Raw genomic sequence first — 23,515 nt, 5'->3', positions numbered from 1 at the left:
GGAGTGCCTTGCAGATCTCAACCTGGAAAATCACAGGTTTCAAATAACTTTTCAACCATGGACTCCTTTATTCAAATTAAATATTACATAGAGTCTCTGCGAGTAAAGCATGTAAATAGATTGCAATACTAGAAATCCTCTTCTATCACTGGGTTTGACGAGTTCCGAGGAGTTACAAAGAAGACGAAATTACACATGACTACCAAGACTTGTCCCCTGGTGGCTCAGATGGTGAAGAATTTGGCGGCAGTGAAGGAGACTGGGGTTTGGTCTCTGGGTCGGGAATATCCCCTGGAGAAGGGAAAGGCTATCCACTCCAGTACTCCTGCCTGGAGAATTCCATTCTTTCCTGGAGACTGACAGCTATCGTCCATGGGGTTGCAAAAGTTGGACACAACTGAGTAACACTTTCATTTTCTTTTTCACCGAGACTTGTAACTGAGTGGATGTTGGTACCATTCACAGAGTCAAGGAATACAAAAATATTGGCCTTATAGACCTCTCTTTTCTAGCTCTAGAATTATTGTTGGCTGCCAAACCTCTATAAAAGTATTTTGAAGCTACAAATTTTTGAACACCATTAAGCTCCAATGTGATCTGCTTGTAAATATGAAGTTCTTCTGACCCAAACTTAGGTTTGGGCACAGTACTGCTTTTTTTGTGTTTCGGCATCATTTTCCGAGAAGCAACTCCAAATAGGAAGAGTATTCTTTCCTCTCTTTGGTATTATACTTCTCCAGAGCTTCCTAGTGCCCTCAAGTTTCATGAAAAGCTCCTTTAGTGTTTGCTGCATTCCTCTCTCACTAGGACACAGTGCTGAGTGGTGGGGGCGAGGGAGAAGAAGCCAGGATGTGATTTGAGTAACAGGCCTCCAGCCTTTCCCCAGATCATCCTTGCTCTCTGACCTCAAGTCATTTTCCTTGGACTGATTAGCATGAACATTTTCCAGAAACCTTCTTTGCTGTTTGAATAAAAAGATAATTTAGTGGGATCTTAAAATGGAGCTTCCCAAACAGACTCAAAACATAGAAAGAATGTATCTAAGATTGAACCTGGTGCATCTGTGACAGCTCAGTGTTGTGGAAGAAACATGGAAATAGCTTTTATTTTCAACATTACATGGTAGAGTGAACATGAGCTTTGAAATCTGAGCAAGACATTTTAATCTTGGCACTATTGACATTAAGAGCTTGATAGTTGTTGTGGAAGCTATTCCTGTGCATTGTGGGATATTCAGCAGAATCCTACTCCTTACCCTGAGTTGCGACAGACAAACATGTCTCTAGACATTGTCAAGTGAACCCCAGGGGCGCAATAGCCCCTGTCAAGAACCCTTGAAATTAGATCAAATATAGAAATACTTCCTCCTGATTTCACATGATATTTTAAGCAAAAGCCTTAACTTTCCTGAGCCAGTATATCTGAAAAACTGAGTGAAATGCTAAATACCTAGCACAGTGATTGATAGAGAGTAGGCAGGCAACAAATTACAGTTCTTTTTGCTTCCTTCTTCTTTTCAGTTTTGAAAATCCAACAAGTTATCCTAGACTCTAGAAATGGAAACATATCCTAACAAAGCAGTTTATTACCCTTTAAGATCTTAGTGTGGTAAATAATGACTTTATTTTAAATTAGAAGTAAATCCTGGCAGTAGACATTGAAGAAAGAATTGTGGTAATTTTGTTAACATTTTCTTTTTATATTTTTAAATTTAAATTACTTAAAAATTTTATTTTAAAATTTATTTTTAAATTTACAATGTATATATTTTGTAGTTATAATTCATTTTAATTTGTATTGTCATCTCTGATTTTCACAACAACCATATGAAATAAGTAGGATAGGAAGAATCTCATTTTATAAATAAAGATTCCTGGGTTAAGAGAATTTAAGTGACTTGTAAAAGACGATGTTAATAAGTAAGGAAGGTAGATATTGACCTAGGTCTCTGATTTCAAATGTAGTATGTTTTCCATTTATTATAATAACTATTTTCTGTTAAAATATATTAGCTTAAATATATTTTATTTGAATACATTTGCTGCATATTTAGTTCCATCACATTATTATCTTAATTTAAAGATTTCTATATTTACTTATCATCATGTAATCTAGTTCAAAATTTGAGGGTTATGAAGAGCAGAATGATTTGTTTTTTAAATATTTCTTTTTGATTGTTTTTAAATTTATACAGGTTGAACTTCATTTTCCATGTAATAAAAGTTATGAAAAAAAAATCACACAGAAATGTGAAATAGACTTTGTCCAAATGTACAATTCTCTGTACAAACTCATGGACAGGTTTCCTTTTTTTTGAAACCTATTAGTACTAAGCCAAGACTCTACAATGAAAACATGCTTTTAATTGTTTGGAAAAGAGCTTTCAAATTACTAGTTAAAAATGTTCCTATCTAAGAAGAAACCAGTCTGTCACTTGCATAGTAACAACTTGTGGTATTATTTTTATAATTTACCATTATGACACACTTGAAAGTCTTAGAAGAGGTTTTTGGAATCAAATGAGAAATATTAGGAGACAGAATACTAAGATATTATGTGAAAAAACGTTGAAGTTAAAAAAAAATACCTTAAGTCAAAATTGTACAACTTTGGAAAAGTTACGAAGGATGGAAAATAAAATGGTATTTGTTCTCAAAATAAAGACTGATGAGAAAGGTCTAACTAGTTAACCTCAAAGCTCACTGACACAAGGAAAAGATTATTGTGCTTTAATTTAAGTGAAGAATTTTAGAATTCCCCTTGTGACTAGCTTGGGATCTATTCTATTCCTTTTATTAGACAGGAAAAGGAGAAAACTCCTTAAACAATACTACCTGGGAATTCTAATAAAATAAAGGTAAATTCGACAACTCTTATGGTAATCTTCGTGGAGATTACCATACCAAAGGTGAAACAGTTTGTGAGTCTCTTGAAGTTTCTGGAGCTAAATGTCTAGAACTCTCTCTAAAGATGACTGATGTCAAATGAAAAATGATCCAGAACAAGTACAGTGGGAGAAAGGGAAAGAAGGAGGGTAAAAGAAATAAAGGGACAGGGTGAGGGCAGTTGATCAGTTGAGTTCTAAAGGATATATTCACTGTTTTCTGTACACTCAGACTGTTGATGGTATGTCTTTTTGAGGTAGTGTAAGCATCAACTTCATTCTTAGTATTAAATGTAAGGACAAGTAACATTCTGAAAGCTGATACTTCACATAATTCTGAAAGCTGATATTGCCATTCAGGAGCTGTCTACCTACATTTTATTACTTTATCCATCCCTTTCCACTTCATTTTCACTCTCTCAACTAACCTGTGACCAAAACATCAAATCAGTAAGAAGTATGGAGAAAGTTTCTATTGTGTAGTTCTTATAGGGTTCTTTTAGGACTTTGATATTTCAGGGTTTACAGTTCATATTTACTACTCAAAGCACAGGAATCAAGACCATAGGAGAGGGAAGAAAGTTTACAGGATGGTACGTGTCATAAATAAACATTATTCTTGAGGCTCTTCACCCTCTTTTTCTTAACAGACAAAGGATGAGACGGTTGGATGGCATCACCAACTCAATGGACATGAGTTTGAGTAAACTCCAGGAGTTGATGATGGACAGGGAGGTCTGGAGTGCTGCGGTCCATGGGGTGGCAAAGGGTCAAATACGACTGAGCGACTGAACTGAACTGATATCATATTTCAAAGGGATCTATACAGGTGGCCGCATTCTTGCATCAGTGGTTCTCAAACTCTGCCAAAGATGAAACGGTTTGTGAGCCTCATCCTTCTTCCCAGGTATGTTACCCTTGGAGTCATTTCACCTGATTGCTTTGGAAATATATAGTTCTCTGATAGGCTCAAAAAAGTGATAATTTTTTAAATATTATTTCTAGTTTTCTTTTTGCTTTTTTCTTTTGGTTATTGGCATTGGTAGCGTGGGGGTAACATTCAGTATGGCTCTTTGTATTTTGAGTAGAAGCAAAAGTACTAGCATCATTTATTTTGATCAGTGTTGACTTTTTCCTTCTTTCAGGCAGTGCCCAGTCTGGTACCAAAGCACAAGAAAAAGAGTACCCCTTTCCTACCTCCTGTTTCCTTTATGCTTATTAATGTCATGAAGCAATATGAAGGGAGAATTCTATTTGAGTATGATTGTTGCTGTTCAGTTGCTAAGTCGTGTCTGACTCTTTGCAACCCCATGGACTGCAGCATGCCAGGCCTCCCTGTCCTTCACTATCTCCCAGAGTTTGCTCAAACTGATGTCCATTGAGTTGGTGATGCTCTCTAACCACTGTGTCCTCTGCTGCCCTCTTCTCCTTTTGCCTTCTATCTTTCCCAGCATCAGGGTCTTTCCCAATGTGTCAGCTCTTCACATCAGGTGGCCAAAGTATGGAAACTTCAGCTTCAGCATCAGTCCTTCCAATGAATATTCATCATTGAGATGAAGATGGGAAAACTAGGACATTGCTCCTCTGTATGGAGTTACACATTTGACAAGGTAAGTTTCTTAGTATAGGCAAAATAACATTTCCGTTCACCCATATGCATATAGATCTGTTGAGGAAAGCCCGGCCTCAGGTCAGCAGTGGTGTCTGGGCTGCCTTCTTCCCAGCTCTTCTCAGAGCCTCAGTACCATTACAGCAGCCCCAGTACCATGCTAGCAGCACAAAAACTTGTTGTCCATGTGGGTTTTTGATAACAAAACATCTAATCCATGGGAGGAAAGAAAGTTTAATTTTCTCCTGGAAAGTCATCCTCCCCAAATGTTATATCCCAAATAACTTATATTTTTGCCTATGGGAAAAAAAAAACCCAGTTAGAATTTGCATTTTTACATAAAAACATATTTCTTATCCTGGTAATATTCTCTTACCTCCTTTCTTTTCAGAAAAAAATTTATACCTGGGAAAGTACATTGTCTTTTCATCTTTGCTGGTTTTCATCCATTTGCTAGGTGTTTTTCACACAGAAATCATTGTCCCAGAATCTGAATACCTCGTTAAGAACAGAAAGGATTATTATTTTCTTCCCTACATAGGGGGATGGGACCTAGCATGTGATTTATTTTCCAGGTACAAAACCAGCCCACTCTAATGGAAAACAAAATTCTTCCCCCACCCCATGTCTTCTGATTCCCCGGTTATTTAACAATGTTCAGGTTGTTTCTCGAAGAAGGCAATGGCACCCCACTCCAGTACTCTTGCCTGGAAAATCCCATGGACAGAGGAGCCTGGTGGGCTGCAGTCCATGGGGTCGCGAAGAGTCGGACACGACTGAGCGACTTCTCTTTCACTTTTCACTTTCATGCATTGGAGAAGGAAATGGCAACCCACTCCAGTGTTCTTGCCTGGAGAATCCCAGGGACCGGGGAGCCTGGTGGGCTGCCGTCTATGGGGTCGCACAGAGTCAGACACGACTGAAGCGACTTAGCAGCAGCAGCAGCAGCAGCAGGTTGTTTCTAGTGAGGTCACCCAGTTCACAAAACACCAGGATAAAATAAGTGTGAGGAGACCAGGAGATGGTTTCACTGTCTCATCACTAAACAGAACTCCCCTTCCCTTGCCTCCTAACGAGTTAAGTATTAAGAAGCAGTATCCTCGGATCGTTGTGGATTGAAGGCGCTAATGGATCTCTTTCATCCGAGTTCCTCTGGGGGCCCCTGTCCATGTGAGCAGTTATAAGAATCTAGCAAAACTGAGGGGACTTCCCTGATGGCCCAGACAGTAAAGAATCGGCCTCAAAACAGGAAACTGTGGGTTCTATCCCTGGGTTGGGAAGATCCCCTGGAGAAGGAAATGGCTACCCACTCCAGTACTCTTGCCTGGAGAATCCCATGGACAGAGGAGCTGGTGAGTGGGTTACAGTCCATGGGGTCGCAGAGTCGGACACGACTGAGTTACTCTCTCTCTCTCACACACACAGACACACACACGCAGTAGGATTAGCGTTCCCTCCACCCCACCCCCTGCCCCACGTGGAAGCAAAGCAGGAAGCAGCCCCGGACGTTCTCCTGGGGCAACTGCCAACCTCCCCGCGGGACGTTTGCCTCCTGCCCAAGAAGAAACGTTCCCCCTGAAGGCTGGGGTTGCAGGAGGCCCTGGTGGCCAACAGGTCCCCGACCTCCAGGCCCGGCAGGCTTGTTTCTGGCTGAGACCAGCCACGGCCCCGGCTCAGCGCGATGCAGCGGGGCCTGGTGCAGGTGCAGCCGGAGGTGGCGCAGGCCCCAGAGCAGGTGCAGTCGCAGGCTGAGCAGGGCGCGCCCTCCAAGAGCACCGGGCCACCGGCGGCCGAGGCTGAGAATGCCGGGCCGAAGCGCCCACACCTCAGGATCTTCCCGGTTAGCCTCCTGAAGCTCGGCGCTTTCAGCAAACAAGGAGGCGGCCAGACCGGGGCCACGCGGCGCGGTGCCAAGACCGGACTCGGACACCGGAAAGGGAGTTTGGAGGGGCCCTGCGGCTGGAGCTGTCTGGTTTTCCCCTGGTGTCAGCGTTTTAACAACGTCCGTTGCTTCCTGATTTTCTTCTGCATTCTGGTCACTGCTCAATGTAAGCCCGCCGAGGGGGCTGCGTTGAGGAGAGCGCGTTCTGGCGCGGGCTGAAGGGGGCGCCAGAGGTCCCCCTACACTGAGGAGGCGGATGAGGGCCGAGGCGCCTGGGGAGGGCTGAGGGGGGCGCCAGGGGGCCCCCTACACTGAGGAGGCGGATGAGGGGCGAGGCGCCTGGGGAGGGCTGAAGGGGGCGCCAGAGGGCCCCCTACACTGAGGAGGCGGATGAGGGGCGAGGCGCCTGGGGAGGGCTGAGGGGGGCGCCAGAGGGCAGAGGGCCCCCTACCCTGGCGAGGTGGGGAGGTCCGGGTGTGGTGGGGAGGCCCAGCTCCATGTGGATGAACCCGCCAGCGTTCTCCAGGAGAGTCTGGAATCAGCGGAGGTTCACAGGGCCCCGCCCTGGTTTACTTCAGCTACTCAGGCCCCGATTTGACGTAATTCTTCCTCACAGTGGGGCCTGGCCTCCAGGTAGCTTGACGGGATGAGGGTGTTGTTGAGTCGTTTCGCCAGGTGTTTTTGGTCACGAACCCAGAGAACCTCCTTCACTCAAGGCTGAGTCACTTAGAGGATTAAAATAAGGTCGAAAAGAACGTGACCAACAGGTGGTTTCTGCTTCTACCCACAATTTTGAGACGCCCTGAGGGAGCCACTTCCCTCCAGGATCTTGTTTCCTCATGTGTGAATTAAAGAGGTGGTGTGGGACCTCAGACGATATCAGAGAACCCAAACTCTAAGGTGTTTAATGTTTGTCCGACAGATGGGCGAAAAATGTGAATCTGAATGTCTTTAGAGGGTCACGTTGGAGAAGGAAATGGCAACCCACTTTAGTATCCTTGTCTGCAGAGTACATCATGAGAAACTCTGGACTGGAAGAAACACAAGCTGCAATCAAGATTGCCGGGAGAAATATCAATAACCTTAGATATGCAGATAACACCACCCTTATGGCAGAAAGTGAAAAGGAACTCAAAAGCCTCTTGATGAAAGTGAAAGTGGAGAGTGAAAAAGTTGGCTTAAAGCTCAACATTCAGAAAACGAAGATCATGGCATCTGGTCCCATCGCTTCATGGGAAATAGATGGGGAAACAGTGGAAACAGTGTCAGACTTTATTTTTCTGGGCTCCAAAATCACTACAGATGGTGACTGCAGCCATGCAATTAAAAGACGCTTACTCCTTGGAAGGAAAGTTATGACCAACCTAGATAGCATATTAAAAAGCAGAGACATTACTTTGCCAACAAAGGTTCGTCTAGTCAAGGCTATGGTTTTTCCTGTGGTCATGTGTGGATGTGAGAGTTGGACTGTGAAGAAGGCTGAGCGCCAAAGAATTGATGCTTTTGAACTGTGGTGTTGGAGAAGACTCTTGAGGGTCCCTTGGACTGCAAGGAGATCCAACCAGTCCATTCTGAAGGAGATCAGCCCTGGGATTTCTTTGGAAGGAATGATGCTAAAGCTGAAACTCCAGTACTTTGGCCACCTCATGCAAAGAGTTGACTCATTGGAAAAGACTCTGATGCTGGGAGGGATTGGGGGCAAGAGGAGAAGTGGACGACAGAGGATGAGATGGCTGGATGGCATCACTGACTCGATGGACGTGAGTCTCAGTGAACTCTGGGAGTTGGTGATAGACAGGGAGGCCTGGTGTGCTGCAATTCATGGGGTCCAAAGAGTCGGACATGACTGAGCGACTTATCTGATCTGATCTGTTCCTTGTCTCGGAAATCCCATGTACAGGGGCACCTGGCAGGCTACAGCCTTTGGGGTTGCAAAGGGTTGAGCACGACTTAGCGACTAAACAATAGAGGGGGCATATATTTTCTACTTGGCCACAACACTCACCACTCCCATGACATGTATATTCTTCACAAACCTTTTTACACTGATGATATTCAGTTCAGTTCAGTTCAGTCTCTCAGTTGTGTCCGACTCTTTGCGACCCCATGAATCACAGCACAGCGGCTGCCAAACATGGTCTCTTTTTGCTCTTAAATGCTGTATCTAAATAACTTCAGTAAAAAGGCTGTATGTGATAAGAACCATATGAGAGGAACAAAGATTGATAAATAGTCGTCAATTTGTTTGTCTTGAGAAATCATCAAAGACATTTCTTTGGGAAAGAAGGATTTAAATTATGCCTTGACAAATAGGTACAGTAATAGCTGGGGATGTAGAATACTTTTTGAATAAGGAAATGAATGAATGAGTGTTTTGGTAAACAAACAGATACAGGAAAGCCTTGCTTCAGAATGGTGAGTGACAAAATTGAGATCTTAACAATATCGAGTGTTCTGATACCTGACCATTGTAATCTATTTACTTAGGTCTTCGCTCCTGCAGGTTTGCTATAGTAATTTATTACTTTTAGGAGCCTTTTGGCAGATTCTTTAGAAGTTTTAACTACATGATCATGTCATCTGTGAATCAGGACAGTTTTACTTCTTTCTTCCCAGTCTGTATGCTTTTTATTTCTTTTTCTTGCTTTCTTACAGTGACTAGGACCTCCAGTACAGTGTTCAATAGATGTTTTGAAATAGATATTCATTTATTTTTCCTGATTTTAAATAGAAATCATTTAGCCTTTCACAATTAAATATATTTACTGCAGAATTTTTGTGGATACTCGTTACCTGTTTGCAGATGTTCCCTTTTATTTTTAGTTAGTTGGGAATTTTTTTATCATCAATGGTGTTGAGTTTTATCAAGTGTTTTTTTCCTGTATCAATTGAGGCCATCATATTTATTTATTTATTCTACTAACATTATATATTGTGTTTTTTGATTTTTGGATGTTTAATCAACCTTGTATTCCTGGGATAAACCCTTATTGCTATCTTATTTTCTTTTTTTTCTAGATTGCTGGATTCAGTTTGTGAAAATTTCTCTAAGAATATTTTTTAATGAGGATATTGGTTTGTAGTTTTCTTGGAATGTTTTTGCCTGTCTTTAGTATCAGGTTATACTGGCTTCATTAAATTTGGATGGATTCCTTTCTCTTCTTTTTTTCTGAAAGAGTTTATGTAAGATTGGGTGCCTACCTGAGTCTTTCAGAATCAATTTGTCAATTGACTGCCTCTCAGTTCCACACATCCATTTTGCCTACTCTGTGAAAATGGACCTGGGCCCTCTAAATTCCACCCCTCACTCCCAAGCTGTAACTGTGTTCAACTTTGGCAGTAGGAGGTACTGGAGAGCCACTGCACAGGAAATATTGCTTCTTGGTTCCAGGGTGTTTGCTTGGCGAGCCTCTGCAGCATGTACAGCTTTCTCTAGCATCAGGCTCCTGCGTGTTTGCATCTTCTCTGGTATCCCTCTCCTGTAGTACACGGTGGCCAGAAGCCCTCAGTGGCTGGCAGCTCCCTCTGGCATCTCTCGTGAAGAGATCTCCCCAGCACATAGAAGGAGACCTACCATGAAGTTTTAGAGTATAGATTTCCTGCTAGTTTTGTTAGCATGGCATCACAGTGACTTCTTGGTCATTCAGTAAGCCACAGCTGTGCCCTATTCACAAGGTCTGGCTTTTAGCCCTTGAATGCTCTCTCTCAGTCCTAAGGGAAGTGACTGTTCCTCGTACTGGCTGTTTCTATATTGGCTCAGATGGTAAAGCGTCTGTCTACAATGTGGGAGACGTGGGTTCGATCCCTGGGTTGGGAAGATTCCCTGGAGAAGGAAATGGCAACCCACTCCAGTACTCTTGCCTAGAAAATCCCATGGACAGAGGAGCCTGGTGCAGGCTATTGTCCATGAGGTCACAAAGAGTCGGACACGACTGAGCGACTTCACTTCACTTCACTTTACTTGTAACTACCTAATGCCTTGTTTTGCAAATCCCCCATTATAGCTAATGATTCTTTATGTTAAACTTTTCTTGTTCAAATTACTGTGTGGTTTCTCTCTTCTGATCGGATTCAGAATAGTATGGAATTGGTATTGGGAGTAGTGCCAGAAGATATATACTCATAAGCTGGAATTTTAGGGTTGGTTTTTTTGGGCCTTTAATCTTGAGTGAAATGCTGAGCTCTTTGCCAGTGGAAAATGGGTAGTAGTTCTTGGCATGTGGTGGTATCATAATTAAGGTATTACCTGTGCTTGACTGGGATAAAATGCCAGGTGAAGCATGTACCTTGAAAGCTGAATGGATGCTATAGTTTACCTTATGATAGTAGTGATGACTATAAGGACCCACGTGTTGGATGGAATGTTTTGAGTGCCCTTTGGGAATACCAGACCACCTGACCTGCCTCTTGAGAAACCTGTACGCAGGTTAGGAAGCAACAGTTAAAACTGGACATGGAACAACAGACTGGTTCCAAATAAACGAGTATGTCAAGGCTATATATTGTCATCCTGCTTATTTAACTTCTGTGCAGAGTACATCATGAGAAATGCTGGGCTGGAGGAAGCACAAGTTGAAATCAAGATTGCTGGGAGAAATATCAATAACCCCAGATATGCTGATAACACCACCTTTATGTCAGAGAGTGAAGAAAAACTAAAGAGCTTCTTGATGAAAGTGAAAGAGGAGAGTTAAAAAGTTGGCTCAGTGTTCAGGAAAACAAAATCATGGCATCTGGTCCCATCACTTCATGGGAAATAGATGGGGAAACAGTGGACACAGTGGCTGACTTTATTTTTCTGGGCTCCAAAATCACTGCAGATGGTGATTGCAGCCATGACTTTAAAAGATGCTTACTCCTTGGAAGGAAAGTTATGACCAACCTAGATAGCATATTAAAAAGCAGAGACGTTAGTTTGTCAACAAAGGTCCGTCTAGTCAAGGCTGTGGTTTTTCTAGTAGTCATGTGATGGATATGAGAGTTGGACTATAAAACTGAGCACTGAAGAATTGATGCTTTTGAACTGTGGTGTTGCAGAAGACTCTTGAGAGTCCCTTGGACTGCAAGGAGATCCAACCAGTCCATCCTAGAGGAGATCAGTCCTGGGTGTTCATTGGAAGGACTGACGTTGAAGCTGAAGCTCCAATACTTTGGCCACCTGATGTGAAGAGCTGACTGTTTTGAAAAGACCCTGATGCTGGGAAAGATTGAGGGCAGGAGGAGAAGGGGACGACAGAGGATGAGATGGTTGGATGGCATCACCGACTCAATGGACATGAGTTTGGGTAAACTCCGGAAGTTGGTGATGGACAGGGAGGCCTGACCTTCTGCAGTTCATGGGGTCACAGAGTCGGACATGACTGAGTGACTGAACTGAACTGAACTGAAGCACTTGTGAAGGAAAAATGACAGACTTGGGTTTGTTAACTCTCAGCTCAAGTTTTTGTCTGAAAATTTGAGGGCCTTCATGAAAGCCCTGAAATAAGCTATCACTTTTTTTAACCACATATTTCTGGAAATCAACAGAAAATTAAATGTATGGGTTAATGAATTGTGATGACATTTGAATTCAAAATTTTGTCAAGTTTGCCCTGTGTCTTCCCATCTTGTATGTATCCAAGAAGAGTGTTATTTTTGCAGTCTATTCGGTTTGTTACTTAGGATATAGTGGTGACCTCTTAGCTCCTTAAACGTGGAACTGGAACTGTGTGTAAGTATTTGCCTGGACACATGCTTTCATTTCCCTGGAATTTATAGGAGTGAAATTGCTGGATCACATGCTACCTCTGTATAGCGCATGTGGCTGCGACGGCACACATAGCGCAGGTGGTAGTTAAATTTTTCAGTATGCTGTAGGTTTTGCATATACTTGCTTCATCAATTTATGAAGTTCTCCTTCTCCTTTCTCTCAAAGGAGAGTTTCATGTGTTTTTGAATCATGTTTTCATCAAGTGTTTTTATTATGAAAAGGTGTTAGATTTTGTCAATTTTTTTCAGTTATTTTAATAAGATTTACTGCAGTAGTCACAGTTGAATGCTTAAACCTTAATGATAATTGCTGCTAATCTTTCAAGCAAATGATTAGAGTTTAATAAACCTCAAGAAGGATATTTTGCTATACACTTCAGCAGAATTACAAAGGTAAATTTTATGTTTACTCCCTGATCTCATAAATTAGAATGCTGCTTACACCCTTTTCCATCTTCTGAAATTAGATTTTGTATATACACACACACATGTTTATATAAACTGGGGACAATGCATTTGTTCATGTGGCTTTTGTTTTTAAAATTTAGTAAGTTACAATGATTCATTTTCATATATTGAATTGAAATTAAGGAGACCTATTACTTTGGACACTTAAACTTGGTGAAATATTCAAAATAATCACAAACAGAGACAACTTATTTGAAGAACTTTGTCTTGTAAAGTATTTGTCAAAGAAGGATTTTCTAACTGAGTGTTAGGCTGAAATATTTCAGTGCAAAGATATAACTGAAGATATTCTTTATTTAGTAGTGTTTTCTTTAGCTTGTTAGATACTTACATACTTATAAAGAGTGTTTTCTCAATGAAAATATTATGCTTTGCAATAAAGAGCCATTTGGAGGCCTTAACCACTTTAAAATTTATTAACTATTACTTTGGACATCTCTAAAACCTCACTCAGGCTAAGTGATTCACTAGAAGGACTCAGAGAAAGATGTTATACTCATGAATATCATTTATTATAGTGAAAGTATGCAGATTGAAATTAACAAAGGGAAAAGGCACATGAGACAATGCCCAGAAGAAACCAGGCCAAGCTTCCATTGTCCATTCCCAGTGGACTCACAGGGACTGCTTAATACTTTCAGCAACAGTGTATATGACAACACTTGCAAAGAGCTGCCAACCAAGGAAACTCAACCATATGAGCCTGGGTATTCAGGGTTTTTTTTTTTTTTGAAGGGAGGTCTCGGTCATGTACACATGCAATATCTGTGTGACTGACCTCAGCTACTCAGACTCTATTATCCCACCCCTTACACACAACAGAAAAGGCATTCACTGCAAGTCATGTTGCTAACATAAACTATCTGACCAAAATGGTACTTTGTGGCCCAAAGCCTCCAGCATATAAAAAGTACTCTTATATGGCAGAATATTCCAAGGGCTCAGAGTCCTCTCCCAGGAGCCCGCCAAAGACCAGTCCTGAAGCCAGGCCTTTTTTGTGTAACCCAGGCCTTCTGAGTTAACTCACTGCAAAGCTATAAAAGCATCTTTGTTGAATTAGTTAATCTTATAAGAACAATTAGAAATAGTTCAGTTTAGTTGCTCAGTTGTGTCCGACTCTTTGCGACTCCATGGACTACAGCAGGCCAGGCCTCCCTGTCCATCACCAACTCCTGGAGTTTACCCAAACTCATGTCCATTGAGTTGGTGATGCCATCCAACCGTCTCATCCTCTGTTCTCCCCTTCTCCTCTTGCCTTCAGTCTTTCCCATCATCAGGGTCTTTTCAAGAGTCAGCTCTTCATATCAGGTGGCCAAAGTATTGGAGCTTCAGCTTCAACATCAGTCCTTCCAATGAACACCCAGGACTGGTCTCCTTTAGGATGGACTGGTTGGATCTCCTTGCAGTCCACAGGACTCCCAAGAGTCTTCTCCAACACCACAGTTCAAAAGCATCAATTCTTTGGCACTCAGATTTCTTTATAGTCCAACTCTCACATCCATACATGACTACTGAAAAAACCATAGCCTTGACTAGGTGGAACTTTGTTGACAAAATAATGTCTCTGCTTTTGAATATGCTATCTAGGTTGGTCATAACTTTCCTTCCAAGGAGTAAGCGTCTTTTGATGTCATGGCTGAAATCACCATCTGCAGTGATTTTGGAGCCCCCCAAAATAAAGTCAGACACTGTTTTCACTGTTTCCCCATCTATTTGCCATGAAGTGATGGGGCCAGATACCATGATCTTAGTTTTCTTAATGTTGAGCTTTAAGCCAACTTTTTCACTCTCCTCTTTCACTTTCATCAGGAAGCTTTTTAGTTCTTCTTTACTTTCTGCCATAAGGGTGGGTGTCATCTGCACATCTGAGGTTATTGATATTTCTCCCCGCAATCTTGATTCCAGCTTGTGCTTCCTCCAGCCCAGCGTTTCTCATGATGTACTCTGCATAGAAGTTAAATAAGCAGGGTGACAGTATATAGCCTTGGCGTACTTCTATTTGGAACCAGTCCTATTTGGAACTCCTATTTGGAACTCCTATTTGGAACCAGTCTGTTGTTCCATGTCCAGTTCTAACTGTTGCTTCCTTACCTGCATATAGGTTTCTCAAGAGGCAGGTCAGGTGGTCTGGTATTCCCATCTCTTGAAGAATTTTCCACAGTTTATTGTGATCCAGACAGTCAACGGCTTTGGCATAGTTAATAAAGCAGAAACAGATGTTTTTCTGGAACTGTTTTGCTTTTTTTATGATCCAGTAGATGTTGGCAATTTGATCTATAGCTTCTCTGCCTTTTCTAAAACCAGCTTGAACATTTGGAAGTTCACAGTTCACGTATTGTTGAAGCCTGGCTTGGAGAATTTTGAGCATTACTTTACTAGCGTGTGAGATGAGTGCAATTGTGCAGTAGTTTGAGCATTCTTTGGCATTGCCTTTCTTTGGGATTGGAATGTAAACTGGACCTTTTCCAGTCCTGTAGCCACTGATGAGTTTCCAAATTTGCTGACATATTGAATGCAGCACTTTCACAGCATCATCTTTCAGGATTTGAAAGAGCTCAACTGGAATTCCATCACCTCCACCAGCTTTGTTCGTAGTGATGCTTCCTAATGCTCACTTGACTTCACATTCCAGGATGTCTGGCTCTAGGTGAGTGATCACACCATTGCGATTATCTGGGTTGTGAAGATCTTTTTTGTACAGTTCTTTTGTGTATTCTTGCTGCCTCTTCTTAATATCTTCTGCTTCTGTTAGGTCCATACCATTTCTGTCCTTTATTGAGCCCATATTTGCATGAAATTGTTCCCTTGGTATCTCTAATTTTCTTGAAGACATCTGTAGTCTTTCCCATTCTATTGTTTTCCTCTATTTTTGCACTGATCTCTGAGGAAGGCTTTCTTATCTCTCCTTGCTATTTTTTGGAACTCTGTATTCAAATGGGTATATCTTTCCTTTTCTCCTTTGCCTTTCACTTCTCTTCTTTTCACAGCTATTTGTAAGGCCTCCCCGGACAGCCATTTTGCTTTTTTGCATTTCTTTTTCTTGGGGTGGTCTTGATCCCTGTCTCCTCTACAATGTCACAAACCTATGTCCATAGTTCATCAGGCACTCTATCAGATCCAATCCCTTAAATCTATTTCTCACTTCCACTGTATAATCGTAAGGGATTTGATTTAGGTCATACCTGAATGGTCTAGTGGTTTTCCCCACTTTCTTCAATTTAAGTCTGAATTTGGCAATAAGGAGTTCATGATCTGAGCCACAGTTAGCTCCCAGTCTTGTTTTTGCTGACTGTATAGAGCTTCTCCATCTTTGGCTGCAAAGAATATAATCAATATTATTTCGGTGTTGGCCATCTGGTGGTGTCCATGTGTACAGTCTTCTCTTGTGTTGTTGGAAGAGAGTGTTTGCTATGACCAGTGCGTTCTCTTGGCAAAACTCTCTTAGCCTTGCCCTGCTTCATTCTGTATTCTAAGGCCAAATTTACCTGTTACTCCAGGTGTTTCTTGACTTCTTACTTTTGCATTCCCGTCCCCTATAATGAAAAGGACATCTGTTTTTGGTGTTAGTTCTAAAAGGTCTTGTAGGTCTTCATAGAACCGTTCAACTTCAGCTTCTTCAATGTTATTGGTTGGGGCATAGAGTTGGATTACTATGATATTGAATGGTTTGCCTTGGAAACGAACAGAGATCAATTCTGTCATTTTTGAGACTGCATCTAAGTACTGCATTTCTGACTTTTCTGTTGACTATGATGGGTACTCCATTTCCTCTAAGGGATTCTTGCCCACAGTAGTAGATATAATGGTCATCTGAGTTAAATTCAGCCATTCCAGTCCATTTTCTTTCAGTTAGAAATAAGATCACATTAAAAAACATATTCTTTGGAAAAATTATGAATTAAGGTGGCTAAGAAATCAGTTAAGGTATTGATGTGCAACGGGAATAATATTCCTTTATCTTGTAAATATCATGATGTATAAACATATTTGAAAAGGGTTTTTACTAAATTTTTGGCTTCATTAATGTAATAAAACTAGCTTGTCTATAAATGCAAAAATTATATGGCTTTTAAATGTAGTACTCCATACCAGGCATTGAGGCAGGAAAAATACAAACAAATCAACCCTCAAAGATAGGAATCCAAAATTGATTATCTGTCCTTACTGGGCTTGAAAGTAATGAAAAAAACAGTATTTGTGGCTGTGGAAAATGGTACACTGGAAGTCAAGACATGAAGTGACTTAAAAGAGTTATTTAAAATGTTGCTGGGGTAAAGTTATTATTAGAGTCAAGATTTTGGGAGACCAATAGCTTCTGCAGTTAACTCCTACGGCAGTATTATTGACTGCCAAGGTTTTGGGATTGACTGTTTTCTCACTTCACTGAAAAAGTTACAGAAGGAAAATGAGAATTTTAGGGCACGATTAGAAAATGTGTGAGGTTCTCTGATGGTCCTGTGAGAATTTTCCCTTTTAGCCTCATACTGTGTGTTTGGAGCAACCCTTATCCACACTTGCAGAATTACAGCATAAGTTGAATTCATAAATTCATGTGATCTCAGGTGTGAGAGTTGGGACATTGATTGGAGGGGAGTGGAACCCTGAGAAATGGGCCAAAAGCATTAATGTGGATTTCCGTGAATCCAACAACTATAAACCCTGAATCCTGAACCTCCTTTCCCAGTATGGACAACCATTCTTCTATGTCTCAAAAAAGCAATTGCTTGCTTGCAGACATTGAATTTACTTCACCTGAGTTAAGGGAATACTGATTGCTCTCTTGACCCATCCTACCTCTCATTGCTACTAGACTAATAGCTAGAATCATATTCCAGCCTTCTTAGAATGACTAACATAAAATCTGTCATGGGAGATAATATCTTATATACCCAAAATTTGCCTGCCACTTCAGCGATGCTTCTAGGGATATGCTGATAAATCAGCATATGACTGATATGTTGCAGGGCTACCTCTTCTAAAATGAAGGAAAAGTTTCTTCATTTCTACCATCTACTGCTAAGAAAGAACATAATCTTTGGTGAACCTGTGGTTTTTTTGAAGGCCAATGTATGCTACAATATAATGTTATATGTAGCAGCATAGCCCTGAAAAACAGAGGAAAAAGGAAATCTTTCCAGTGGGCAAAACATTGGAGAGTATGTCTGATTGTCTGTATTGCTTAGATACCATGCTGCCGTTGTTAATGGTTTGACCATTTGGTGACTAGGAAAGTGTTAGGTAAGTAGTATGTGTCTCTGAATGGGCAAAGTTATCCTATTTGAATGGTTCACCAAAAGAAATCCATTGCAGAGGAAGCTATCAATAATGACGTAGATAGATAAACTATTCTGTGAATATTAATCAGCCTCTTTTCCCTGCCATTGTATGTGTTCTCAATGGGCTCATATTTATAGCGATAATTGCATTTGAGATAAAGTTTATATGAGAGCTGAATGCAAGGATTTATCTTCATCAGAGCTGATCTGACTATTGCGTTTTTGAGTGCCTGAATTGCCACCAGGAAAATTCAATACAATCCAGGAAATAACTTCATTCCCTAGAGAAACAAACCAGCTACCTAGAGGCAGGTTGATTATGTTGTTTGTTTAATTTCTCCCTACTGAAATAGATGTTTAGATCTGGGTTCTTTTAGCACCACAGTTCTGCCAGAACAACTATAATTGGACTGTGCCTCATGCACCATCATAATCATCTTATGTATTATCACATTGCTTTTAATGAAGGAACTCATCTTACAGCCAAAGATGTACATCAAGACGTTCATGTTCATGGAATTCACTGGCCTTACTACACAGCTCATGAACTAGAAACCCTTAGCTTTATAGATTGTTATATTATCCTATTAAAGACTCAGATGAGGCTTCAGCTAGGAGACAGCAATCAAAAGTTTGGGTACTATCCTAAAGAGGGAGGCATATACTTTATGATAGTAACCTACATATGTGTTATTTGAGACCTAGAGGAAGAAGAAAGGGTGAATAATGGAAAAAGGAAGTTATGAATTTTAACTGTGGTATATTCAGATTTAAATAAAATATGTAGCAACTGTGCATTTTTCTCTTGTTTTATGTGTGCTGCTGCTGCTGCTGCTAAGTCGCTTCAGTCCTGTCCGACTCTGTGCGACCCCATAGATGGCAGCCTATCAGGCTCCCCCGTCCCTGGGATTCTCCAGGCAAGAACACTGGAGTGGGTTGCCATTTCCTTCTCCAATGCATAAAAGTGAAAAGTGAAAGTGAAATTGTTCAGTCGTGTCCGACTCTTCATGACCCCATGGACTGCAGCCAACCAGGCTCCTCCGTCCATGGGATTTTCCAGGCAAGAGTACTGGAGTAGGGTGCCATCAACATATATACATTTGTGTGTATTTCAATTTTTATGTTTTTCTCTTCCTCTTTCCCTTACTATTTAACAGAATAGTATTGTGGAAGAGAACTTTAGGTTGCAAAATATTCATGAATTAGAGGAGGAACTAATGCCCCAGCCCCAGAGACGGACACAGTTACTAACAGGGCATTCTTTGCCTTGGCCATTATCCTCCTTGACCACATCTAAAATGAGAGTTGAAAAAATTCTTTTAGGTACAGAAAAATGTTTATATCTTGTTTCTTGCTAATTGAGGTCTGTTAAACTGTGGTTCTAAGTCCGATTATTATTTCTTTTGCAGTCTCGTTCCCTCACAGTTTTAGTTAGGCCTACATCTTTGTTTACTTATTTAATTATACCATTTATGGAGAAGACAATGGCACCCCACTCCAGTACCCTTGCCTGGAAAATCCCATGGACGGAGGAGCCTGGTGGGCTGCAGTCCATGGGGTCGAGAAGAGTCGGACACGACTGAGCGACTTCACTTTCACTTTTCACTTTTATGCATTGGAGAAGGAAATGGCAACTCACTCCAGTGTTCTTGTCTGGAGAATCCCAGGGACGGGGGAGCCTGGTGGGCTGCCGTCTATGGGGTCGCACAGAGTTGGACACGACTGAAGCGACTAAGCAGCAGCATACCATTTATACCTTGCAACTCATTTTTATAGTGAAGAAATGCATTCAGGTTTGTGATTGGATTGAAGAAGGGTAAGAGTGACCTTTCTGGGGAAAGAGTGAGAACATTTTTGTTTGTAAGAATTATTATTGAGACACATTTGGCAGAAGCATGATTATGTTGCTGCTAATTTGGTATGGAAGTTTAAATATGGAAAGAAGGGTGAAAATGTGTCCTGAGTAGTCCAGAGGGAGACAACTCTTCAAGTTGTTTGTCTGTTGCCCATAAACTCCATTGTTGCCCTTCTGGACTCTCTCCTGTTTCCAAGGGGACTGGCAGCCTATAAACTACATTTACCAGACTTTCTTGACAGTTGGCTTCCACTTAGGTGTTGCCAGTAAAAGGCTGCTGCAGAACATTTGAAAAAGGGGCAGGGGAAGCCTTTCTCTTTTTTTCTCTCTCTCTATTCTGGTGATAATTTTGGCAATGGCAGCAGTACTGGATAAGTGAGGCTCCTGGATTTATAGTCAGCAGTGAATAGAGCTCCAACAGCAACAATAGTGGAGGCTGCAGTGGTCAGGTACTTTTGAGCACTGTCTCAAGCAACTGCAAGAGCCATGGAAATAGCACGTGACTATGAGGTAGCCAGCTTTCATAGTATTATTAGGTGTGTGGGTCGTGGCTTCCTGCAAGAGGCAGTGATTGCAGTTCCAACAGCAGTAGCAGCAGCAGTAGCTGTTGCCACTCCAGTCACCACTCCAGTTAGTAGCATATATTTCATGAGTTTTGATTAGTAACTTTCTTCTTTTCATTCCAACAAATGTATTACTTTTGTAACCAACCCCTAGATCAATTTTTCTGTTTAAAATATTTAGTATGTTTATTTTCCCCAGTTGGATGCTGAGTTATAGAAATGTACCTATATGATACCATTTACTTAATGTTCAAAGACATGACAAATGATACTCTAAATTGTCTAAGGATGTATATATGCATTGTCAAAAAAGGTGTTAAAATGGTTCAGAAATGGTAAACTTCAAATATAGAATATGGATTGTGGCATGCGAGTAAAGAATGTGTTTAGGGAGTACATGTGGAGTTTCAACTATTTCAGTAAAGTTTCATTTCCTATTCTGGATGGGAGATAAAAATGTATTCATCAGATTTTTATATATTGTTTTTTAAATAATTGAAGCATAATACATTGAAATAAAGATCAGTACTAAGTGAAATGATTAAAAAGAACACATTTTTTAGTAAATTACTCATAAATACTGTTTAAAAATAGTTACAAAAAGAGTTCAATAGCAAATCATAGAGGTTAGGAGAAGACTCTTGAGTGTCTCTTGGACTGCAAGGAGACCAAACCAGTCCATCCTAAAGGAAGTCAGTCCTGGATATTCACTGGAAGGACTGATGCTGAAGCTGAAGCTACAATACTTTGGCTACCTGATGTAAAGAACTGACTCATTGGAAAAGACCATGATGCTGGGAAAGATTGGAGGCAGGAGAAGGGGACAACAGAGGATGAGATGTTTGGATGGTATCACTGACTTGATGGACGTGAGTTTAAGCAAGCTCCAGGAGTTGGTGATGGACAGGGAGCCCTGGCGTGCTGCAGTCCAAGGGGTCACAGTCAGACATGAACTGAACTGAACTGAAGTCTTATTAGTATTTTGGAAAAGAAGTTATTAGGCTTTTATAGATCTTAAGCATTCAGAGTAATTTAAAATAAACTTAAATCATTGTGAATTGTTTTTTAATGATTATAATGATGATCTATTTTGTCTTTATAAAGATTATTTAATGAAGATTATTGCTTCTTTTCTTCTTTTCACATTTTAGGTGTTGTGTTTGGTCTTGTAGATCTGAGCACCGACAGTTTTAAGAAGGAAAATAATTTGAGCATCATTGAGAATATATTCTTGTCATTGACTTATGATATTTCATCTTGCCTGGTAGTAGTGTTTATAGCATACTATGGAGGAAAAGGAAACATACCAAGATGGATTACAGTTTCCTCCTTTTTAGTAGGATCTGGATCACTCTTATTTGCTTTTCCGTACTTTAGTGTTGAAGATTCTCAAATGAATGTAGAATTTGAAGGTAAGATTTTAAAAGATACTGTCATCCATCAAATCATTATTCATTTAAACCGTTGACTCTAGGAATTTAATGTAAACAGTCATACTTGTCTGTACATTCATTCATCTGTATCTGTTTATGTGACCAAGTTTACTTAGCTAATTAATGGTGGCTCCCTAATAACATATATGCGTTTCTTCCATCTTCTCATGAGCACATATCCTTTCATCTAGGAGAAGGGCCTAGGAAAATGAAAGAATATTTAGGACAATATTTGGGATAATTATTTCGTGAAGTTGTTTTTCTTCTGTCAATTTTCATATATATTATAAATCTTTTGAGAACTTTTTCTTACATCTTCTACAATATATTTTAACTGATCCCTTTATTTTGACCTCAACACATGTATATAAATACAAAGGCAAAGATACACACTTACACAGACGTACTCAAATAGTCAGAACTTTTCTAGCTATTTCTACCATTTCAAAAATGGGTGCTGCCCTTTGGTGTAGGACTTTGAAAAGATAGGTGGTATCTTTGCTTTCTTAATTTTTTCTGATTTATTCCACATTTTTTTAATCTACCCCCAGTAGATAAAAAACACTAAAGTTTTAAAGCACTATTTTTGACATTTTTATGTCAGATACTTTCTTATGTATAGGTGTGTAAAAGTGTTGAAATGCATTTATGCATTTGTAACCTTTAGACTGGGCTTAAGCAAGAAATGATGGAAAAGGCATGAGGATATCTTTATGCATGTGTATGTGTGTATATGTGTATTACATGTTTATGATATTTAAAAGTATGTTTATGATGTGTGTTTATGCTGTGTGTTTATAACATAAATAAATAGTTCATATTAAATATAATTTATGTATTAAGATATTATTATACCATAATTCATATTATAAATAATATGTATCATATATCACTAATTTATGAAGTATATAATGTTCACATATATTTATAATCTGTATATTTACAGAATGTATATAGAATAAATACATTTATTATTTTATAGGATATATTTGTAATATCTTTATTGTATTTATAGAATAGACAGCTAATTGAATTAGACAGCTAATTTCCATAAGTCATCCATAAGTCATAATTTCCATAAGACATATGGAAAGAAGGGAATGGAGAACATTTTGCTCCTATTTTTCCTTTAACCCTGTTCTGGTCAGAAAGGATGAAAAGTTAGGAAGCACTGCTTGAGATATTAAAAATGCTGCTTGATGAGTCCTCAGGAGTAATGAGAGTAGATATAGTATAGTCATTCTTCCTTTGTCTTCTTTATATTATCTAGATTCTACATATTTTATTTTCTGCTTGTGATTAGGAACATGAAATTTATCTAACAACACTCATTCAATGTGTTGACTGGGTAACCCTTTGCTTGGTATTAGAAAAACAGAAATAAAGTAAAAGAATGATCTTTGCAAGTAGAAGTGCTCATTTCATCTGTCTATCTATGTAGCTGTTTTGCCCATTTTGTTTAGAAGTTTAGTTTTTACATAACTAATTTTCTGCACTATGCCCACAATTCAGTTTACACATGTATGTATTTTTAATTTATCTTCTTTCGTCCTATTTTGGGGACAGTCCATCTCTTCCTCTTTTCTGAATATCTCTCCTGTTCTATTTGTTCTGTATTCCCCAGTCACCTGCCATACTTATCTTCCTGTATGACTGGTCTGAAGCTTAAAGTAGTCCATTTACCGCTACCTCACACTCCCTTTCTCTGCCCCTCTACCCTGTCTCAGTTTTAAGTACTCATCCCCTGTGTCCTAATTAACATGTAGAAATCCTACTCCACCAAATCCTTGAGAAGTT

The 23,515-nt window shown here is 40.1% G+C and overlaps 1 protein-coding gene across 6 annotated transcripts in view; it reads left to right on the top strand.

The window, feature by feature from the left end:
* Positions 1-5,996: 5,996 nt before the first annotated feature.
* The window catches only part of SLCO6A1 (solute carrier organic anion transporter family member 6A1), a 113,453-nt gene continuing 95,934 nt past the window's right edge, over positions 5,997-23,515 (top strand). For 2 of the 6 annotated variants that reach the window (XM_059888839.1, XM_059888840.1), the window contains exons 1-2: positions 5,997-6,541; positions 21,437-21,697. In XM_059888839.1, the coding sequence (XP_059744822.1) occupies positions 6,175-6,541; positions 21,437-21,697 (628 nt within the window). In that variant the 5' untranslated portion in view covers positions 5,997-6,174. The remainder of the gene's footprint in view (positions 6,542-21,436; positions 21,698-23,515) is intronic. The other 4 variants (XM_059888838.1, XM_024995334.2, XM_059888837.1 and 1 more) reach the window with 3 other exon arrangements.

Source organism: Bos taurus, chromosome 7, assembly GCF_002263795.3.
Source record: "Bos taurus isolate L1 Dominette 01449 registration number 42190680 breed Hereford chromosome 7, ARS-UCD2.0, whole genome shotgun sequence".
Lineage (NCBI taxonomy): Eukaryota > Metazoa > Chordata > Mammalia > Artiodactyla > Bovidae > Bos > Bos taurus.
This window is presented reverse-complemented; position numbering and strand designations above follow the sequence as displayed.